Source organism: Mesoplodon mirus, assembly GCF_964341445.2.
Source record: "Mesoplodon mirus genome assembly, chromosome: 11".
NCBI classification, from domain to species: Eukaryota; Metazoa; Chordata; class Mammalia; order Artiodactyla; family Ziphiidae; genus Mesoplodon; species Mesoplodon mirus.
Window position 1 is genome coordinate 65,058,272 of NC_138987.1, and position 18,377 is coordinate 65,076,648.

General features: G+C 35.3%; 1 protein-coding gene across 1 annotated transcript in view; it reads right to left on the reverse strand.

Moving 5' to 3' along the window:
• Positions 1–3,954: 3,954 nt before the first annotated feature.
• Positions 3,955–18,377, reverse strand: part of TAFA2 (TAFA chemokine like family member 2) — a gene marked incomplete at its 3' end in the record, with an annotated part of 533,232 nt that continues 518,809 nt past the window's right edge. Inside the window, exon 5 of the mRNA XM_082634567.1 lies at positions 3,955–6,602. Coding sequence (XP_082490693.1) covers positions 6,591–6,602 — 12 coding nt within the window. The remainder of the gene's footprint in view (positions 6,603–18,377) is intronic.

Below are 18,377 nucleotides of genomic sequence, written 5' to 3' on the forward strand. Positions count from 1 at the left end.
CTTTTTCAATGGCATACAAACTAACACCCTACTAGTTACCACTACAGAGGTTAAAATCCTGGCTTTACCACTTACTATTATGTGACACTGTTGCTTAAACACTCCATGCCCCACTTTTCTTATTAGAGAATGGTAATATCAATAATATAGATCTCAGGTAAGGTTAAATAATACACTTAAATTGTTTAGGAAGGCCTCTTGGTACAGAGTAAGCTCAAGAGATGCTAGCCATTTTTTTTTTACGTTGCGTATCTTCATCCAAAGTTGATCCCAACTATTCATTTTCACCCTTCCTTTGTCCAGACTACACTGATGGAAAAGTCACATGTCTCTACGAATTAAATGTCCTGTATTGTGACTTTATTGTCTTTTGAGCTCTCAGCATCTAGAAACACCAAGGTTTACTTGAAATATTTTCTACTCTCCTTGGAGATTCCAAACTGAGTTTTGTCCCTTGTACACTCAGCAGATGAACCTTATCTACTTAACACCTGTATATGCCATTCCTTCAGCCTAGAGGCTCCTAGCATTATTTTCCTTGGCCTCAAATCTAAATTTGTCTCCAGTTTCATCCATCTTTTTTCTTTCTTTCTTTCTTTCTTTCTTTCTTTCTTTTTTTACTTATCTGACAAAAGAAACATTATTCCTCTCACACTAACCCTTCTGCTTAACATTCCCAACTCCACCTGTTTCTCCTTCCTCCAGGATATTAATCCATCCTTCCCTTTATCAGTTTCTCCTTCCCTACTGCCTCCTTGCAGTATAAACCAATAAACCTTTCTGGCCTATCAATCTTCCTGGCTTCTCCCATAAGAAAAAATATTTTCACTTAATCTTCCACTAAGGTTACTCTTTTACCTTCCTTACGGCCACTTAATTCCAGGAAAAAAAAATGATTTAAATGTAACGTCACTACATCTTCCTCTTCTATTTATCATTTGTACCAGCCAGCCCCAAACCCTTTCACATCATATATAATTTTATTATTTTCTACCAACTTGATTTTACATCACTGCAGAACAAATGGAACTTGGACATCTTTCACAATGAAAGAACCACCATCAAGTAAATACTATGTACAAGATAATGTGCTGAGCACTTTACATGTATTAACTCATTGAATCTTCACAACAAATCCTGTGAGGTAGATATCTTTATTTCATGAATAAGGATACCGAGACTTAGTTAATTTCTCTCTCATTTATCTATTTATGATCTTGGAGTTACTAACTTCCTAAGTCTAAGTAGCCCAGGGACAAGCTGACACTCACCCATGTGCTAATCAACTTCAATGATTTCTTTCTGACTCCTGGGCTAACTACTGACACTGCTCTGTTGAAGGTTACCAAAGAACTAAACACCACTTGCCTCTTCACTGTTTACATCCCCTTAGAATTTCTATGGGATTTAATCCTGCTTATTCCTCATACATTTTATCTTTCTTTCCATCTAGATAGGAATACCCCTCCTTTCAACTTTCCTTTATATTTTCACTCTTAGGTTCTTAACACACCTCTCATCCTCTCCCTCCCTCCCTTATGGTACAGATGAACATACTCTAATTTCTTCCATATTAGGAAAAATACACTTTCAATTCTGCCTCCCCTGCATAACCACTACCCTACTTTTCCTTTTTATTCCCCTGTGAAATAGAAGTCTACATGTACTGTTTTCCACTTTCACATCTCTCATTCACTCTCCAACCCACTGAAATCTCAGCTCTACAATAAGCACTTCACTAAAACTTCTCTTTCCAAGACCAACATTCTCTAATTACAAATCCAATAAAGCCTGTTCAGTTCTTTTCTAACATGACCTTTCTGAATGTTTCCTTGGCACTGTAAACTCATTAAGCTTAAAAAATGAACTCATTGTTTCCACCTGCCACTCAACTTGCTTTTCCTTCAGAGTTTTCTAATATTTAACTAAATCTCAATTATCCCACTTTAGTAGGCTCAGGGCTTTGAGTTCTCTTCCATGTCTCCCTTATACTCATCCAATCATCCCACCCAACTTCTCATTTCTACCTTGGCAAAACCCTTCATTAGTGGTTCTTAACCCAGAATGCACATTAAATCACCCAAGGAGATTTTTAAAAAATACTTGTTCCCAGACTCTAATCCTAAGTCAATTAAGAGAATCTCAGAGAGTAGGGTTGGGCGTGGGTAATTTTTAGATCTTCAAGTAATTTAAATTACGACCAGGATTGATATCTATTTTTTTCACATTCTCCTCAGTGTAATAGTCCAAGCTTAGGCCCTCATTAACTTTCCCTGGATTATGTTAGTCCCCTCTAACTTCTCTTCAAACTCACAGTCTCTCTTCTTTAAGACTTTCCATCACATTTTTGCTGAAACCTGTGAAACAAAACTTTGTAGTGCCCTGCTCACATAACTTCTAAAGTTCAATCACTTTGTATAACAGATAAAACCTTCCAGAAAAATGTTTGACATAGTGCATAACATTTATTAATTTGAAATATAATGAAGATTTCAAAAAATCAAAACAAATATGAAACACTTTTGTCTTCTGTGTACCTATTTTTCATTGGTTAGCAGAATGCCCTGCAAATGTAGGGCATTAAAAAAAAAATCCATTGAATAGATTTTAAAGGCCATTTTAAAGGCTAAACCTCAGCTAACATTTGATCTCACCAAATATGCATGTGCCTAGTAGGAATAAGTCAATTACATGCCGGATAATTGTGAGGTCTACACTACTTTTCAGTATCACACAGTGCAATGAATAAAATCTGCTACCTCTACTCTTTTTTCAAAGTATTCTATATATAAAACAAAAGAGAAGGAAAGGAAGGAAGGAAGGGAAAGATGGAAGGAAATGAGGGTAAGGAAGAAAAGAAGAAAACAAGAAAGGAGAGGAAGGCAGGTATGAAGGCAGACAGGCAGACAGACAAACCCTTACCTTAAAAAAATAGTAATGCTCTACTATGAGTTCTCTATGTGGGTAAGGGGAACAGGAGATACCCAATATGTGTCTCCCCAACTCTTCAGCTTCTCTGTGTCTTCCATCATTCTAATTCTCTCCACTTAAGTGGGTCAAAATGAGAAAGGGCTCCATGGTGAAAAATACTACTTGATATTTTTGCATATGTTGCTCTTTCAGATGGATATATGATCATGAATTGAGAAAATGATCAAAAATTTTAAAAGATCATGTCCCACTTAATCATCGTGCTATTAGCCATTGTGTATTATCAAAAGTCACAACCTACTTGTATAGCATTGTGTAGTAGCACAGGCCTTGCTGAGGGAAATAAAGAACAGGACCAAACTCCCTTTTTATTTCAACCATAGATGCAGATTCTCAGACCTCTTCCTACCCATTAATGCCAATTCCAAATTTGAAATCTTATATGGTACTGTCTGATGTTAAAACTGGAAGTTTCCATTGTGTTAAGGCAACAAGAATGTATAAAAATAAAATAAAGCTATAGGATGTTATTCCATAAATAGAGAACTTCAAAAAAGTCATCACAAATCAGCCACTCATTGACCCATAGACTCTCATGATCTATTTTATGTTATGACATACTGAAGTAGGTGTTTACCAAATTAATTAAAAAGAATAAGATCGTATACACACACACATAAACACACCCAAAGTGCATGTGAAACTAGTGAAATCTGAATAAGGTCTGTATTTGAGTGGATAGTGTTGTACCAATGTCAATTTCTTGGTTTTGTAAGATGTTATCACTGGGCGATAATGGGGAAAAGGATACACAGAAGTCCTCTAAGCTATTTTCATAACTTATTGGAAATCTTAAATTACTTCAAAATAAAAGCTATTTAAAGTAATTTTTAAAGGCTAAATCATAGCCATATTTTATGTTTTAATTAACATTTCCATATATGGTTGACCTTTGAACAACGTTGGGGTCAGGGGAGCTAACCCTCCATGCAGTCGAAAATCTGCATATGACTTACAGTCCATCCTCCCTCTATGCGGTTCCTCCATACCCAAGGTTCTGCATCCCTGGAACCAACCTCAGATTGTGTAGTACTGTAGTACTTAATGTTGAAAAAAATCCATGTATAAGTAGACCTGTGCAGTTCAAACCTATGTTGTTCAAGGGCCAACTGTATAATGAATTTCAAAGGATAAACAGTCATTATTTTCAATAATTTTTATAATAAAATGATTTTTGTATATTGCTAGCAAAATTTTGCCAGTTGTGCTCATAGTCAAGATGTGAGCAAGTGGCACAAGTGTAGATATATCTATTTCAATTGTTTCTTAGCAAAGAAGCAAGTCAAATATTGGAACCTTGTGTAAATGGCAAGATTTGCCATGGAGTTTTATAAAAAGAAGATTGAAGAATTTATGTCAGCTTCCCCATAAACTCAGAGGTTTTCCTAGATAGTAACTGAAGTGCTTTTAAGATAAAACACTGGAAAAGAGATTCTCTGAATGTAACTCATGAAAAAGAGTCCATTTTATATTCCAATTTTATTCATCTTTTCTGAAGAGTCACAACATTAATCTACTGGGGATAATCTAGTTAATATATTTGAAATTCCATTTATTTTTTTCTATTGATATGCATGTATTACACTTGAATATAATACAGAATTTCCAGTGTTGTTTTAAGGGACATAGTTTAAAAAATGAGAAGCATGATCTATAATTTCAAACCTAGGACAAATTCATAATTTCCAAAATAATATAGTTTTCCACTTTGTTCCAAAGAAATTAATGATATTATTACTGATGCAGAAACTCCAGCACAACTGTTACTCCTTTCTTTATGAGTCAGACAGTCTTGAACCATAGCAAAATTCACTCAGAACCATCTAGTTTTATATTCATAATTAAAATGAAAGGAGAAAGTCATTCCATTCCATGGACTTATGGGGCAGTATAGTTTACTTTAGTTCAATATCAAAAGCATACTTTACAAATTTAATGCTTAACAAATTTTACGCTTTTAGTCATTCTGCCAAGAAAAGATTCTGGGTAATGTATTGGTCTTTGAAAGTTGTTACCAACTTAGCCTGGAGAGCTTTGGTCTGTATGTCAGCCTCCATCATGGAAATCAACATATACCTAATTGGCCATGTCAATGAGTTTAAAAAAAAAAAAAACATGTCCACCTCTTCTCTAACATAATGGAGCTTCTAAGAGGACAATTTCTGAAGTATCTTCCTATTAGTCTAAGTATGAGTAAAACATAGAAGCTCCTCCCCCTTTACATTCTTTCAAACTATACCTTTACACAATATCCAGAATGGCTATGCAATTTCCATTCTTCTCTCCCTCCGCATCACAAATGAAACAAAGCAGATGTAGTATAAAATTATACATTCTGCGAGTAACTTAGAAAAAAAAGTACATACATGTTTAAGGCTTTGAAATATTTATAAGATTTTTCTGTAGAACTGAAAACCACAAATGTTAAAAGTACTACGAAAACGTGGACAAACACTGACTAAAGAAATTGTTTGAACGGGACAACTGTAAGCAAATATTTATAAAATTTAGAACAAGAAAAAGAACAATTTATTCAACCAACAGATTGAATAAACAAATAGATAGGCATTCAAACAGTCATTGGGATAGAGCAAGAGACAGTCTTTTTAAAATGAGATAGAAAGGACAGTTTAAAAAAATACTAGAAGAAATCTAAGTGAATAACTTTCAAGCTAAGAAATCAAAACCCACATGCATCCCTGACAATGTTTTGAAACTGAAGTTTACCTAAATATTTGACTGCTCACTGCTAATTTCTGTGAAGGGAAAAAGTAAAGATAAAAATGAAAGAAAAAGCCCACTTAAAAAAAAAAAAAAAACTGAAAGGGAGAGTACTCTAGAGGTACCAAACAGGAGTACTGAAAATGGTAATTCAGTTCTAACTACTACCTATTTAACTGACAGAGAGCTGCAGCAGTGTGTTAGCCTTGGGGAAACATGTCAGCTTGTCTATACATTCTTATATGATTGATGTATTCAGATAACTATTACTTGCCAACAATAATTATTATCAATGGATATATATTTCCATTCCTTTAACAAAAGCAACTTTAAGATGTTAAAACATGTAGGCTTTCAGAGCCCCAAGATTAGGATACAAATAAATTGTCTCAGTCTACACCATGCCAGAGGAGAAGTTCGCAAAGGAAAAGTCACTGAAGCCATGTGCAGTCCTAGCCACTGAACACAGGACTCAGGTCCATGACAGAAGGCCAGTGCACTTGGGAGACTTTCAAAAACAAGAAAAACAGTCACATTTGGAGCCAAGAGCCCAAAAGGTAAGTGTCTTTGACACCATCTGGAAACGCCAACTCTTCAGACAGTAACTTCAAATCCTTTTTGCAAGCGCAATTATACAAGTTGAACACAGTTCAAATCTGATGAAATCTTCATGATATAGAAGTTCATGTCGGACTTTTAAAAAGTCTTGATTCCAAGAAGAAGCTGATTACAAGCCATGAAATCCCCTGGAAATAATAGACTCCAGAGTGCCTCTTGTGAGCTGTATAAAAATTTTCCTTCAAGATCACCTCATGAGTTATGTTTCTATGCTGATGTTCAACGTAATCAGCCTTGAGGATCACTTGATTTATCCTTTGTTAATGGGTTACCTGCAAAAGAAGAAGAAGAAAATCATTTCATAAGAGCCATTATCTTAAAACTCTACACAATTAAGTATTAGAAATGAATATGTAACTCAAAATGCTGTATCAAATAAATTATTGAATTTTAAAGGACTACCATATTTAGGTATTTATAGCTTATTAAAATAATTATTTTCTCTATTATTTCATAATATTTTTAGAGCCCCTTGCACTATTATCCTAATGACTCCAACGGCGACCAGGAAGATCTTAACTGGTGATCTTTGCCCTTTCAGATCTGAAGAATGAATCCCTGTTCTTTGCACAGGCTTGGTGGACATAATAACCCAGAGATCATACACATCATGCCAGGAGTCAGTGAAGAAAGGCCTTTGGCCTCAGGAATATAATCAGACCCCATCTTCAAGAAAGCCCTTGAGATCTGGTTCCATAAAATCCATTCTTGAAGTAGTTTAAAAGTTGAGTGCTGGGCTTCCCTGGTGGCGCAGTGGTTGAGAGTCCGTCTGCCGATGCAGGGGACACGGGTTCGTGCCCCGGTCCGGGAAGATCCCACATACTGTGGAGCAGCTGGGCCCGTGAGCCATGGCCTCTGAGCCTATGCGTCCAGAGCCTGTGCTCCACAATGGGAGAGGCCACAACAGTGAGAGGCCTGTGTACCGCAAAAAAAAAAAAAAAAAAAAAAAAAAAAAAAAAGTTGAGTGCTTATTTGACTCAACTGTATTTCAGAAAATTAGCTATTCATAAGGCAAAAAAAAAACCCCTATTATTTTGAGAGAAAAACAATTAATGATAGTACAATCCTTTACCAAATTTTAAAGGTGCCCAAATTTCTCATGAAATTGATTAGAGCAGTATTATTAATGCTATTATAAATTACTGAGGCAGATTCACACTGGATTTTCACACCTACTCGAGTCCAGAGAATGTCTGTATGCAGGAAAAAGGAATAATAGCTAGCTAGCTAGAATACCTGATACATACACAGCTATCTCTATATGCACATGGAAGGAAAATGATATAGAGAGACAGATTTCTGCTCTGTCAATGAATTTCTAGTTATGCCCTTAATATCACAGTACTTAGAGTTCTTTTGCAGCAACAGTGAGTAACAAAAAGTGAGTTTTTAAAATTATTGTGGATACTTTGGTTTTATTTCATTAAATGACATAGTTACTTGTCTTTTCATGAAACATTTGCCAAAAGACTGGTTTTTGTTTGTGTTGTTTATTGTTCGGTCAACTATGAAAAATAGGAACATTAAACAAAATAAGAAAGGCAGCTCTAGACTTTGCTTTGCCATAGCTGGTCTCCAAAGGAAGGTGTAAAATTCAAACAGGTAGGTTCTGCATGGAGGCAGCCTTCATATCTGTGTCTCGTTGGTCAGCTACCCCTCCCAAAGAAGGAGCTTCTGTCTGCGTATTTGTAGCTGCTTATACCCGTGCACAGAGAAACTATGGAAGAAATGGAACTGTGGGTGGGAAGACACAGATGTGAAGGGTCTGCTGGCTTCTAGAGATTCTGGGAGCAGGGGATATCTTCGATAGGGAAGCAATTTCATTATCAATTTGTCTGCCATTCAATGGTCATTTTATACAAGTTGTGAGAACGGCTTCCAGCCTGGGAGTCAGTGTAAGAAGAAGGTGGGGAGGAAATGTGAAGAGTGCTATGGACATGATGTTACAGGTTGCTGATGCAGATAGCTGATCACTGTGAAAAACACAGAAATGTTATTTTTGTGATACACTTTATTGACAAACATTGATTTAACACAATCTGATTTCCACTGGCTGAGAAAATTTACCTGCCTTTTCTGAAAATTCTCTTAATAGGAATCATTATGAAACATAATATGGGGACCAGTGCTTGAAATGACAGGAAAAAAAGAGGAAGAGAACAACTGGTTTAGCCTCAGGAGAGGTTCAACACAGGCAACTGGAGGGACACACTGCAATGACTCCAGGAAAGCAAGTGACACGTCCTCTTGAGCCACTGAAAGCCCAGGTTCTAAGTCATCTCTTGATGGGTATGGCGGACGCATTCTTACATCTTCATTCCAAGGTAAGTATTTCATCCTGCTGGTTTCTATAAAGCTGAGGAGTGATTGTCTCAACCATTTATATATTTAAAGTTTTATTTTCACATAATTTAAAAAATAGACATCAAATTGACAGTATAATACCGAAGGTTTATATATCTGTAATAATTTTTTCTTCCATGTCAGTAAAGAAAACATATAAGTATACACAAACACATAACTATACAATCCATATGCTCCAGAATATCATAAATACACATTTTTATCATGCTGTGTTTCTATCAGCTAAAATAATTGCTAGAAAACCAAACTTTAAACATGATTTAAAGAAGTGATCGTCTAAATAAGCATGGATTGAAACATAATGAAAGCTTTTCCTTATTCTCCAATTTCATGCACTATTTCCTAGTTTCCTAATTTATTAATCCTAAAAAATCCACATTTTATGAGATGAAGAGTAACAGACAACTTGTTTTCAGTATGATTTTTGTAAATCATTTGATTTTGATCAGAGGACTGTTGTGGTTCAGCACATAGAGCTCTGGATTTAGGTCAGTGTGGCAATAACACTAATTACACTGGCTCTGTCATACAACCTCTGGGCCCTACAGCTTCCCATGTGTAAAATGGGGATAATCTTGTTAGCCTCACAGCATTGCTATGAGGATCGAATTATTATACTTATGAAAACCTAGCTTTGTCAACTATGAAGTACTATAAAAATGAACGTTTTAGAGTTGGGATCAGTTTTTTTCAATGCATAAATGTTTAATAAGAAAACCACTAAAAGTAGAATGAGAGGATCCTACTAACAAACAGACATTCACTCTCAAGTTAGAGGACTACACTTAAGGAATTCAAACAAAGGCTATGTCATAATTTGCCCTTTTCAACGAAGTGTAAATATATCAGCACTCTCCCTGACAACTTCCAGATTTGTAGCAAATGAAATGGCAAAGCCAAAGATTTAAAAACATGTAGATGATTCTGAATACAGGTACATTGTCACCAATTTTGATCACCTAATATGCAAGGTCCAAATAACACTTTAAAATTATTGTCTAAAATTCAGTACAAAAAACGCTTTTATGATTTATATGCTCATTAAGTCCAAGTGAATCATGTTTAAATTATGACATGCTAATGGAGGAAAAATGATTGCCATTTTACCCTTTATAGATGATAAACTGGAACTTCCTTAGATGATAAACTGGAATTTCCTGATATGAAAGAGTTGCTTAAACAATACTTATACAATCCAACATTTAAAAATTTTGCTATCTTTTAAAAGTAAGCTTTTAGTACATCAAATTAAGCACTGCCTTATTTTTAGAACTTAAATATTACTGTCTTTTCACTCAAGCCCATCTTTTGGAAGAGGCCAACTAGTAAAAGTTTTACCTTCAAAGGAGGCTTTTCTGCAAGTTTTCAGTGACTAAAAGCAGGAGGTTGCAATAAAATCACTTTTACAGGATAGGAAATAGCATTTGCTACCATGAATTCACTGTCTTCTTGTTCTGAGGGCAATAGATGTAAAATACTGCATGAGGGAGAAAAATGGTCCTACAATCACTACGGTTATGCCTTGAGCTTCATACACTATAATCACTATCTCAGTAAATTTGCCGTTCCAAAGGCAGTATTTTACACAGCTGTTCTTTTTCATGCAAATTTTATTTGTGTGTGCTGCACACCAGCCAATTCGGTAAATGAAACTACTTGGCTGCTGAACACATGCAATAATAAATTATTATTACTATTACTATTATTATTATCAATATTATTTCTAGTCACAAGCACAAAGCTATCTTGGTAATGAGCCGCCAGGTTGAAGAAGCTAATCTGGTAACATTAAATAAAAAGCACTGATTCTTTAAGATGAGAACATCCATTTATTTCTTCCAGTCCAACAAATCTACTACAGGGCTCTGATTAGATTTCTCAAGAATTTATGCTAAAATCATGTCTTTTTACATCTGTTCACCAATTTAAATTGAGAAACTAAAACCAGGTAAGTGGCATATAAGATGCTATATTTAAAATGAAGTGAAGTCAACTATTTTAATACTGTCTGTCTTCATTTTGTATTTTGACCATTATGTTATATTCTCTGTCCATCTTCAAGGTAAGATAAATTAGAGAGGCTAAAAAAGGTAAAAAAATTACAGAATCCATTCTGTCCCCAAGTGCAAAAGATGCTTTTATAAAGTTCTTAAAATCATTATATTCATGGAGCCTATAGTTCTTTTTCCCTGTTCAAATCATGCTGACTAGGTTACCAATGGGAGACAACACACTATGGTAAGAGGTATAATGACAAGTAGTGTGGGCTCTGCAGACAGGCTGCCTGGGTTCAAATCTCTGCCTTATCACTTTCTAACACTGTGAGGTTGATAAATTATTTAAACCCCCTGAGCCTTAGTCTCCCCACGTGAAATATAAAAATGGTATTATCAGCCCTCATATGTTTGCTATTGTGATTAAATCAGATAATCCCTGCAAAGTGTTTGTCCAGGCAAATGCTTTTTAAATATTAACAGGTGGTAGCAGTAGTAATTCCCAAATAAGACACAAAAGGTGATGCATAGGATACCTATGGGAGGGGGCATTATTACTTCTTGTTTCTCTATAAACATTGATTTAATTAGTAAATTTGCTGTGTCTTATAGTAACTAAATTTGTAATTATTCATTTCATATGCTGTTAAAGTCATATATCAAGATGGAAGCACTATTGTTTTAGCTGGCTTTGGGAGAGAGACTGTCTTTTCAGACAAGGTGATAGAGAGTATGTAATGGTTAAAAAGGTTATACTTTGAAGCCAGGCTGTCTAGGTTCAGTGCTTAGTTCTGCTGATAACTCAGCATGTGACCTTGAGTAAAACAGTTATAATATTAGTACCTAAATCATAGGGTTGTATGAGCTGAGGAAAAAATGTTACTTGATCAAATGCTTAGAACTAATATTCTAAGGCCCATAATAAGCATTATGTAAGTGGTAACATTATTCAGATATGGGTACATTTCTATGCACCTGAATGCATTGAATTCCTACATTTGCCCTCGATTATTTCTGAGCATACGTTACTAGTTTTTACAGGCAATTGCATTATTTGTTTTTCTAGTGGACCAGCTGCCATCAGACTCTACATGCAGGAAAAATATTTAGGAAATTAGTACTACACTTTAACCACCTAGGCGTAAAAATATATGTGGTATAATTATGCCAAACCTAATGCAGATTTATAAATTCCCTTATTCATTATTGATGGTTCCTTTGATGTATAATTGATATGGGTTCTATCCCATATCCCATATTTCTTTTTTAATTTCAGTTGTTCACTTTGCCAGTCTACATAAATTTGTGAAATCACTGCCAAATCTCCACAGTATCAGTGTAAATCTTATCATATTAGCTTAATTTACAAAATATTCTTATTTTTTCCAGTGTGATCATTAAAATCTTTTTATGAGGAACTATTGAATATTTATGTTCCTTCGAATATAAAATGAGTCACATACACACAAGAATAGAAGAGACAACGCATTATGAACATAAGTCAATTTCATTAAAAAAATTTTTTTCACTAAAATACCCAAGTTATTAGAGAAACAAATGTTTATATTTAAACTGATGGACATTCTTTAAATAATTGGAAGGCAAGGAATAGGTGGCAGTATTTCTGAAAGGAGGTGGCAGGTTAAAATGCAGTGCGTGTCGGATTTTTATAATACAGCTGCTTAACATCATAGATAGGCATCATTTCAAACTAATATTCCAATAATACATTTAACTTATTCGATATAGGTAAAAAGGAAGACTAGAATACCCTCATGCTAAATGCCAATTTTTAAATTAGTTAATTAATTTCTTTATTAATGTATAATTGACATACATTGTATTTGTTTCAGGTATATAACATAAGGCACTCTACCATTTAAAACCTTTCTGAGTCAGTAAATGGATTCTTAAAGCAATCCCATTTTTTTAAACCACTAAATGCTGATTTGAATGAACTTTTCCTTGCTTGGAAAATAATTGCTGCTTCACTGCAAATGTATTTTTTTTAACGTAGCTCTTACAAGTATATGAATTAACTTCTTCACTTTTTGTGTACTAAATGTGCAATGAAAACATCATTACTCTGCAGTAGCAGGCTTTCTCATTTAAGCTGGAGAAAAGCTGCCATTGATTTGGTCGTAACTGTACATGAATGCACTTGTGCTTTCTTAAAGCACCTTATGCAATGAGGTATTATGAAATGAAAGACTCCTATTGGTCTGAAAAAATCATTTAAGAGCAAGCTGACCAGACAGCTTTTAAGTATAGATGAGGCAGTTTAAGGCAATGACATATGAATCACCTTCATAAACATACACACCTATGTAAAAAATTAAGCCTCTATTTTACTTTCATGCTGGTGAAAGTGATTCCTATAAGCCCTGAAAACTACTGCATTTTCATACCGCAGTTTAATTTTCCTTCCTAAGAATGGCTGGTGCTGTGGCTTGGCCTCCACATTTAACATTTGGGGCACCAAAGCCAATCTGTTTAATACTTCGGCTGGGGTCAGTATTGCCACTAACTGACCATGTTATCTGTTCTATGAATTCTCAAAAAATTTATCTCAAAAAATTTAACAGCCTTGGGTGATTGGGAATAGTCATTTCAAACAACAGAGCATGTCTGTAGTTAACTGATTCTATTCTGTAACATCTTATGGAAAATCCCAAACATTTTTGCCAACCCAATATTTAGGTGTACCTCAGTGTGGGTCCCGGTTTGGAAGCGGAAAGTGGCATAAAGTCTTCCTAGACTTTTGGAAAAAATAATAGAGCACCAAACTGACTGAGAAGAGGTGGGCTTCTTTTAATAAGAGTTTATAAGTGTTACAACCTTCTGGTTTTAGAACTTTAGACAAGTCACTTAAAAATCTCTCAACCTCCCTGGTTCGTTCATACCTGTTAAACAAGCTGGCTAGACTTAGTGAGTTTCTAATTCCCTTCTATCCCCAAGGATAATAAGGACTAATTCAAAATGGTATAAAATTTTATCCCAATTACTTTATTATTTACTTGATTAACTGATTACCTTATTTATTACCTAAATTCATTGGTGGCATAACCACTATATAGACTTCATTTTTCTAAAAAGCCTATATTAGAATGCAGGACTAGTGAGCTTTTACCACAAATACATCTGTCAGTGGCTTTCAGCTTCCTGTGCTGTGCAAATGAAGATCTCAACTAGAAATGAATCTTTGGAACAGATGGACTTGCACCATTTCTTGGAACTTTGAAAGCTGTACAGTGTGCCTGCCATGATCTCTTCTATGTGACTCATGAAAGCAGATGACTGTTTGCACTGCCATTTATGCACATTCATCCACTCGGAAGCAGATCAACTGATTCTCTCTGGATGACATTAACTGTTAGCATTCCCTGACTTCTCTTTGGGTAGTTAATAAATTCCTTTGGGACATTAAGAAAATTTAAGACTTTCCTACTTCTCCTGGCTTTCTACCATATATACCTTCCATTTACTCCAGGTGGAAAAATGACAAAAATTTAGATAATTTTGAAAGACAACAGTATAATGGTATTACACTGTTTAAAGAAACATCATAAAGTCCTTAAAATGGGAAAACAATTAGTTTGAATGCTTTGAGGAAAGCTGCATAGATTTTTACAGATATTATTCCATATACCAGTGAGTTCACACATTTTTAGAGACAGTTGAAACTTTGAACTCAATTGGAAGTCACTTTTCCTGCTAAATTTGATAGTAGGTTCATTTCTTTAGACTCACCTCTCATTTGTAAAGAAGTAATTTGAATTGATAGTTTTTAATCCAATTTCTGTTGTAAAGACTTACTTTAAAAGCTTACATCTGGTCAAGTATCACAGTCAAGAATTTCAGCCTCACTGCATATAAGGGCTAACAGAAGTAAGCAATAAAAATTGTGTTTATAAGGTGAATTTAAGATAAGTGGAGTTTGGGAGGAAGGATTGAAACTTTGAAGAAATTTGTCTTAGTAGACTAGGAATTACTAAGAGAGCAACAGTTTCTCTTAGTTTCCTGGTTGGTTTGAGTTATAAATACAACTTTTCCTTGAGACACCTGTCTGCATAAAGAATATGTTGCTGGCATTTTGAAAGGAACTTGGTGTAACTTGTGGAAGAACGAGGCTAGTACCATGCCTGAAGCAGCACACACTCTCTCCTTTCCATCCCTATGTTCTGCCATAAAATTAAGTTTAGAGATGACCAATCTATATGTGGTACATTTTTGGGAAAAAAATGTTTCTCTAAGTTAAAACTAGAATCCATTTTCTGAAGGATAGGGCAGCATAGGCAGTGATGTTTACTATGTTGGGGGTGTTTACTTTTTTTTTTTTTTTTTTTTTTCGGTATGTGGGCCTCGCGCTGTTGTGGCCTCTCCCGTTGCGGAGCACAGGCTCCGGATGCGCAGGCTCAGCGGCCATGGCTCACGGGCCCAGCCGCTCCGCGCCATGTGGGATCTTCCCAGACCGGGGCACGAACCCGTGTCCCCTGCATCGGCAGGCGGGCTCTCAACCACTGCGCCACCAGGGAAGCCCTACTTTTTTTTTTTTTCTATTTCCCAGATATATTTCTCCCTTTTAAAAAAATAGTCATGATCCATTAGTCTCAAATTCCCAAAGTTGATCAAAAGATGAATCTTTAAATCTAGCCACTTCTAATTATTTAGATGCTGTTATGACATAGCTTATTCAATTAAGGGGCAATTTAAATATAGAAAGAATGAACCATTAGGTAAGAACACAATCTTCATTTGGTTTTTGGAGATTTGGTGAAAGTTTGATGGTTCACTGCTTTTCATACTAATTTCCAAACTAATAGGTCGAACACTGACAGAGGTCCACTTATACTCAGGATTTTGTTTTACCCATTTCATGTTCTTGGGAAAACAATATGTTAGCTGCAGGGTCATTTTAGGCGACAATATTAGGTTCACCAATAATGACATATTGGCTATTTGTGGCCAGTTTCTCGGCCTCATATCAAAGAATGATGCTTCCCTACCCCTTTCTTATGAAAGATAATTCAGTGTCTTCTTTACTGACCACTGAAGCAGTTCTTTACCTTTGATCCCCAAAGCTGTATCAAGTTCATCTTTTCCCTGCAATCAGGGGTACCTAGAATGCTAATGGTAATTATAAGAAAGAATAGGTTACAGTTAATCCTGCAACACGATGTACACACCTGCTGCTCTGTGAGAAATAAACTGAGACAAGAGCTTATTTCTGGAGTTGTTTTGAATCTTTACTCCTCAACGAAACTTCTGTCCCTTCCTTAGAATGCCACCAACGCTAGGATTCGCCACACTAGTGCTCCAATATGGAGCCAGAATATTAGTGTGGAAAAATCAAAAACTGTCATCAGGCACAGCAGAAACCTTCTCTTTCTACTTCTCCATTCAGACTTGAAGAATTTTACACGTTTGCTTAAGGAACAAACACATGTCAGGTACTCCACTGTTCAAAAGATTATTACAGGAAACAAACCTGGGCAAAAGGGAATATTTCAACAAGCAGAAAGGGACAGCAAGACAATAACTTCCTTTACCTCCATAAAAGCCCACAATGGGGATAGTTTTGTACCTCTCTTAGAGGATTATAAGCTCTTAGAACCCCTTTTTTTTTAATTTCAGAAAAACACATACCCATAAACGGTACCTAAAATAGCTTTTATGAGAAATTGATATAAGGATAGTAAACATTTCTCATGACTATTTTGGGAAGCATTCTGCACAAATGTAAGAAAAGAATTCATTTAAAATCAAGGAAGAAAGTATATAGAAATCAACAGATAACCACTTTAACGTAAAAGGGTAAAAGAATTGTAGGAACATTATGTAGTAATATTCAATTAGAATTCAGACTTAATATTTGCAAGCTTAACCATTCATAGTTTGCCTGAACATCTATGTATATAGTAGTTTGTAATTTGCTGAAGCATGACCCTGAATCATACATATTTTAATGCTGATAAATGAGGCCAAGTCATTTAACCAATGTGTAGGTCTAGCCACCCATGGGCACTCACTTCTAAAACCAGCTTTATTCTCTACTCGTCAACTGTGTAATCCTCAGTAACAGTCTGAATGGGATTCATGATATTTTTCAGTTGTAATTTATGACATTTTGTAGATAGACTTTCAAAAGTTTTCTTTATAATCTGTCCCAAAGTACTCCAAAGGTATAAAACATGTACTATTTGATTTTCAAATATTTGAATAATTTAATATTGGAGAGTATAACATGAAGAATAATAAATCATATGAGGGAATGGCTAGTAATTAGGATCAGATAACAGAAGGTTTTGGTAAGATGAATCAAAAGTAAAGTAAAACATTTCCTACATAAGTTTGAGAGCTCAGGATAGTTAAAATTAATAGTAGAAAATAGACTAATCATGTCATAATATAAAAAGATATTTTCCAATTTTGAAAAAAACTTGAGTCTTTGAGCAATAAGAACAGAACCCTCTTCCCCATCATTGTTAATCTTGGCCTCTCTCTACCTAAGCAGAAAATGTAAGACTAAAATGATTGAGGAAGAACAGAACTTTTGGGTTCTGGTCACATTTACTTGACTTTATCCAAATATATCAGGGCCAACATAGTCATGAAGTGGATCAGTGTCATGACTTGTCATGGTCACATGTGATTGAAGACAAAAGATGAAGCTGGAGAAAATTTAGAGGAGCTTCATATTTTTTAGAAAAAACAAGGAACAGATGGATAAATACACCACTTAATATATCCAGGCCTCCATTTTCTTCACATTGTTCAGAAACATGGAAAGCCTTTCAGGAATGTTAATTTCACTTCTCCCCATTGAATATTTTGAACAATGATAGCAATTTTCTCCAGATGTTTTATCTCTCATCAGTTTCTAGATCCTAGTCATCTTTTTATTTAGTTCCCCACTCTCTGTCTCACTGTCAATACTTTAATTGAGGTCTTTATTCCATCTGGTTTGTAGAGTTGGAATAACCTCCCAATTTGCCTCCCTGATTTGTCTTGTCCTTCACAGTGTCTGCTCCTCCTCTTTGCTATCATCATTCCTGAAAAGTCTATAAAGATGTCTTATCATAGAAGGAAATCTAAATTCTTGCTGGTAATACAGAAGGTCCTTTATGATAAGACCTCAACCCACCCAACTTCATCTCCCACCTTCCCAAGCCCTTCAGAGATGCATAGGCTCAACTCCAGTCACACTCAACTATTTAATCCTCCTAGGACTTGATGCCCATTCGTATCTCCTTATCTTTGTGTACATTTTACCTCTGCCTGAAATACTCTCCTTTCAAACCTCAGAACAAATGTTACCGCTTCATAATTCATAAACCTTTGTGATTCATCCAGTCAGCACTTTGTTCATACTTCTAAGACATATCACATTATGATTATTTATTAATCTGTTTGTTTCTCCCACTTAACTATGATGTATTGAAATAAAATATTAGCATATTTTTTTCCTCAGTGCAAAGCAGCATTCCAGGTACATAAATGATGCCTAATATTTATTAAATGAAAGATTGCAATGATGGATGGGTGGGTGGATGGGTAAATGAACAAATTAATTATGAATATAAGGGGAAAGTGATATGTAATTTCAGAAGAAGGAAAACTACAGGTACTCTTTGGATTCTCCAGGAATAGCAAGGGGAATGATTAAGTGACCCAAAAGGTCAGTTCCTC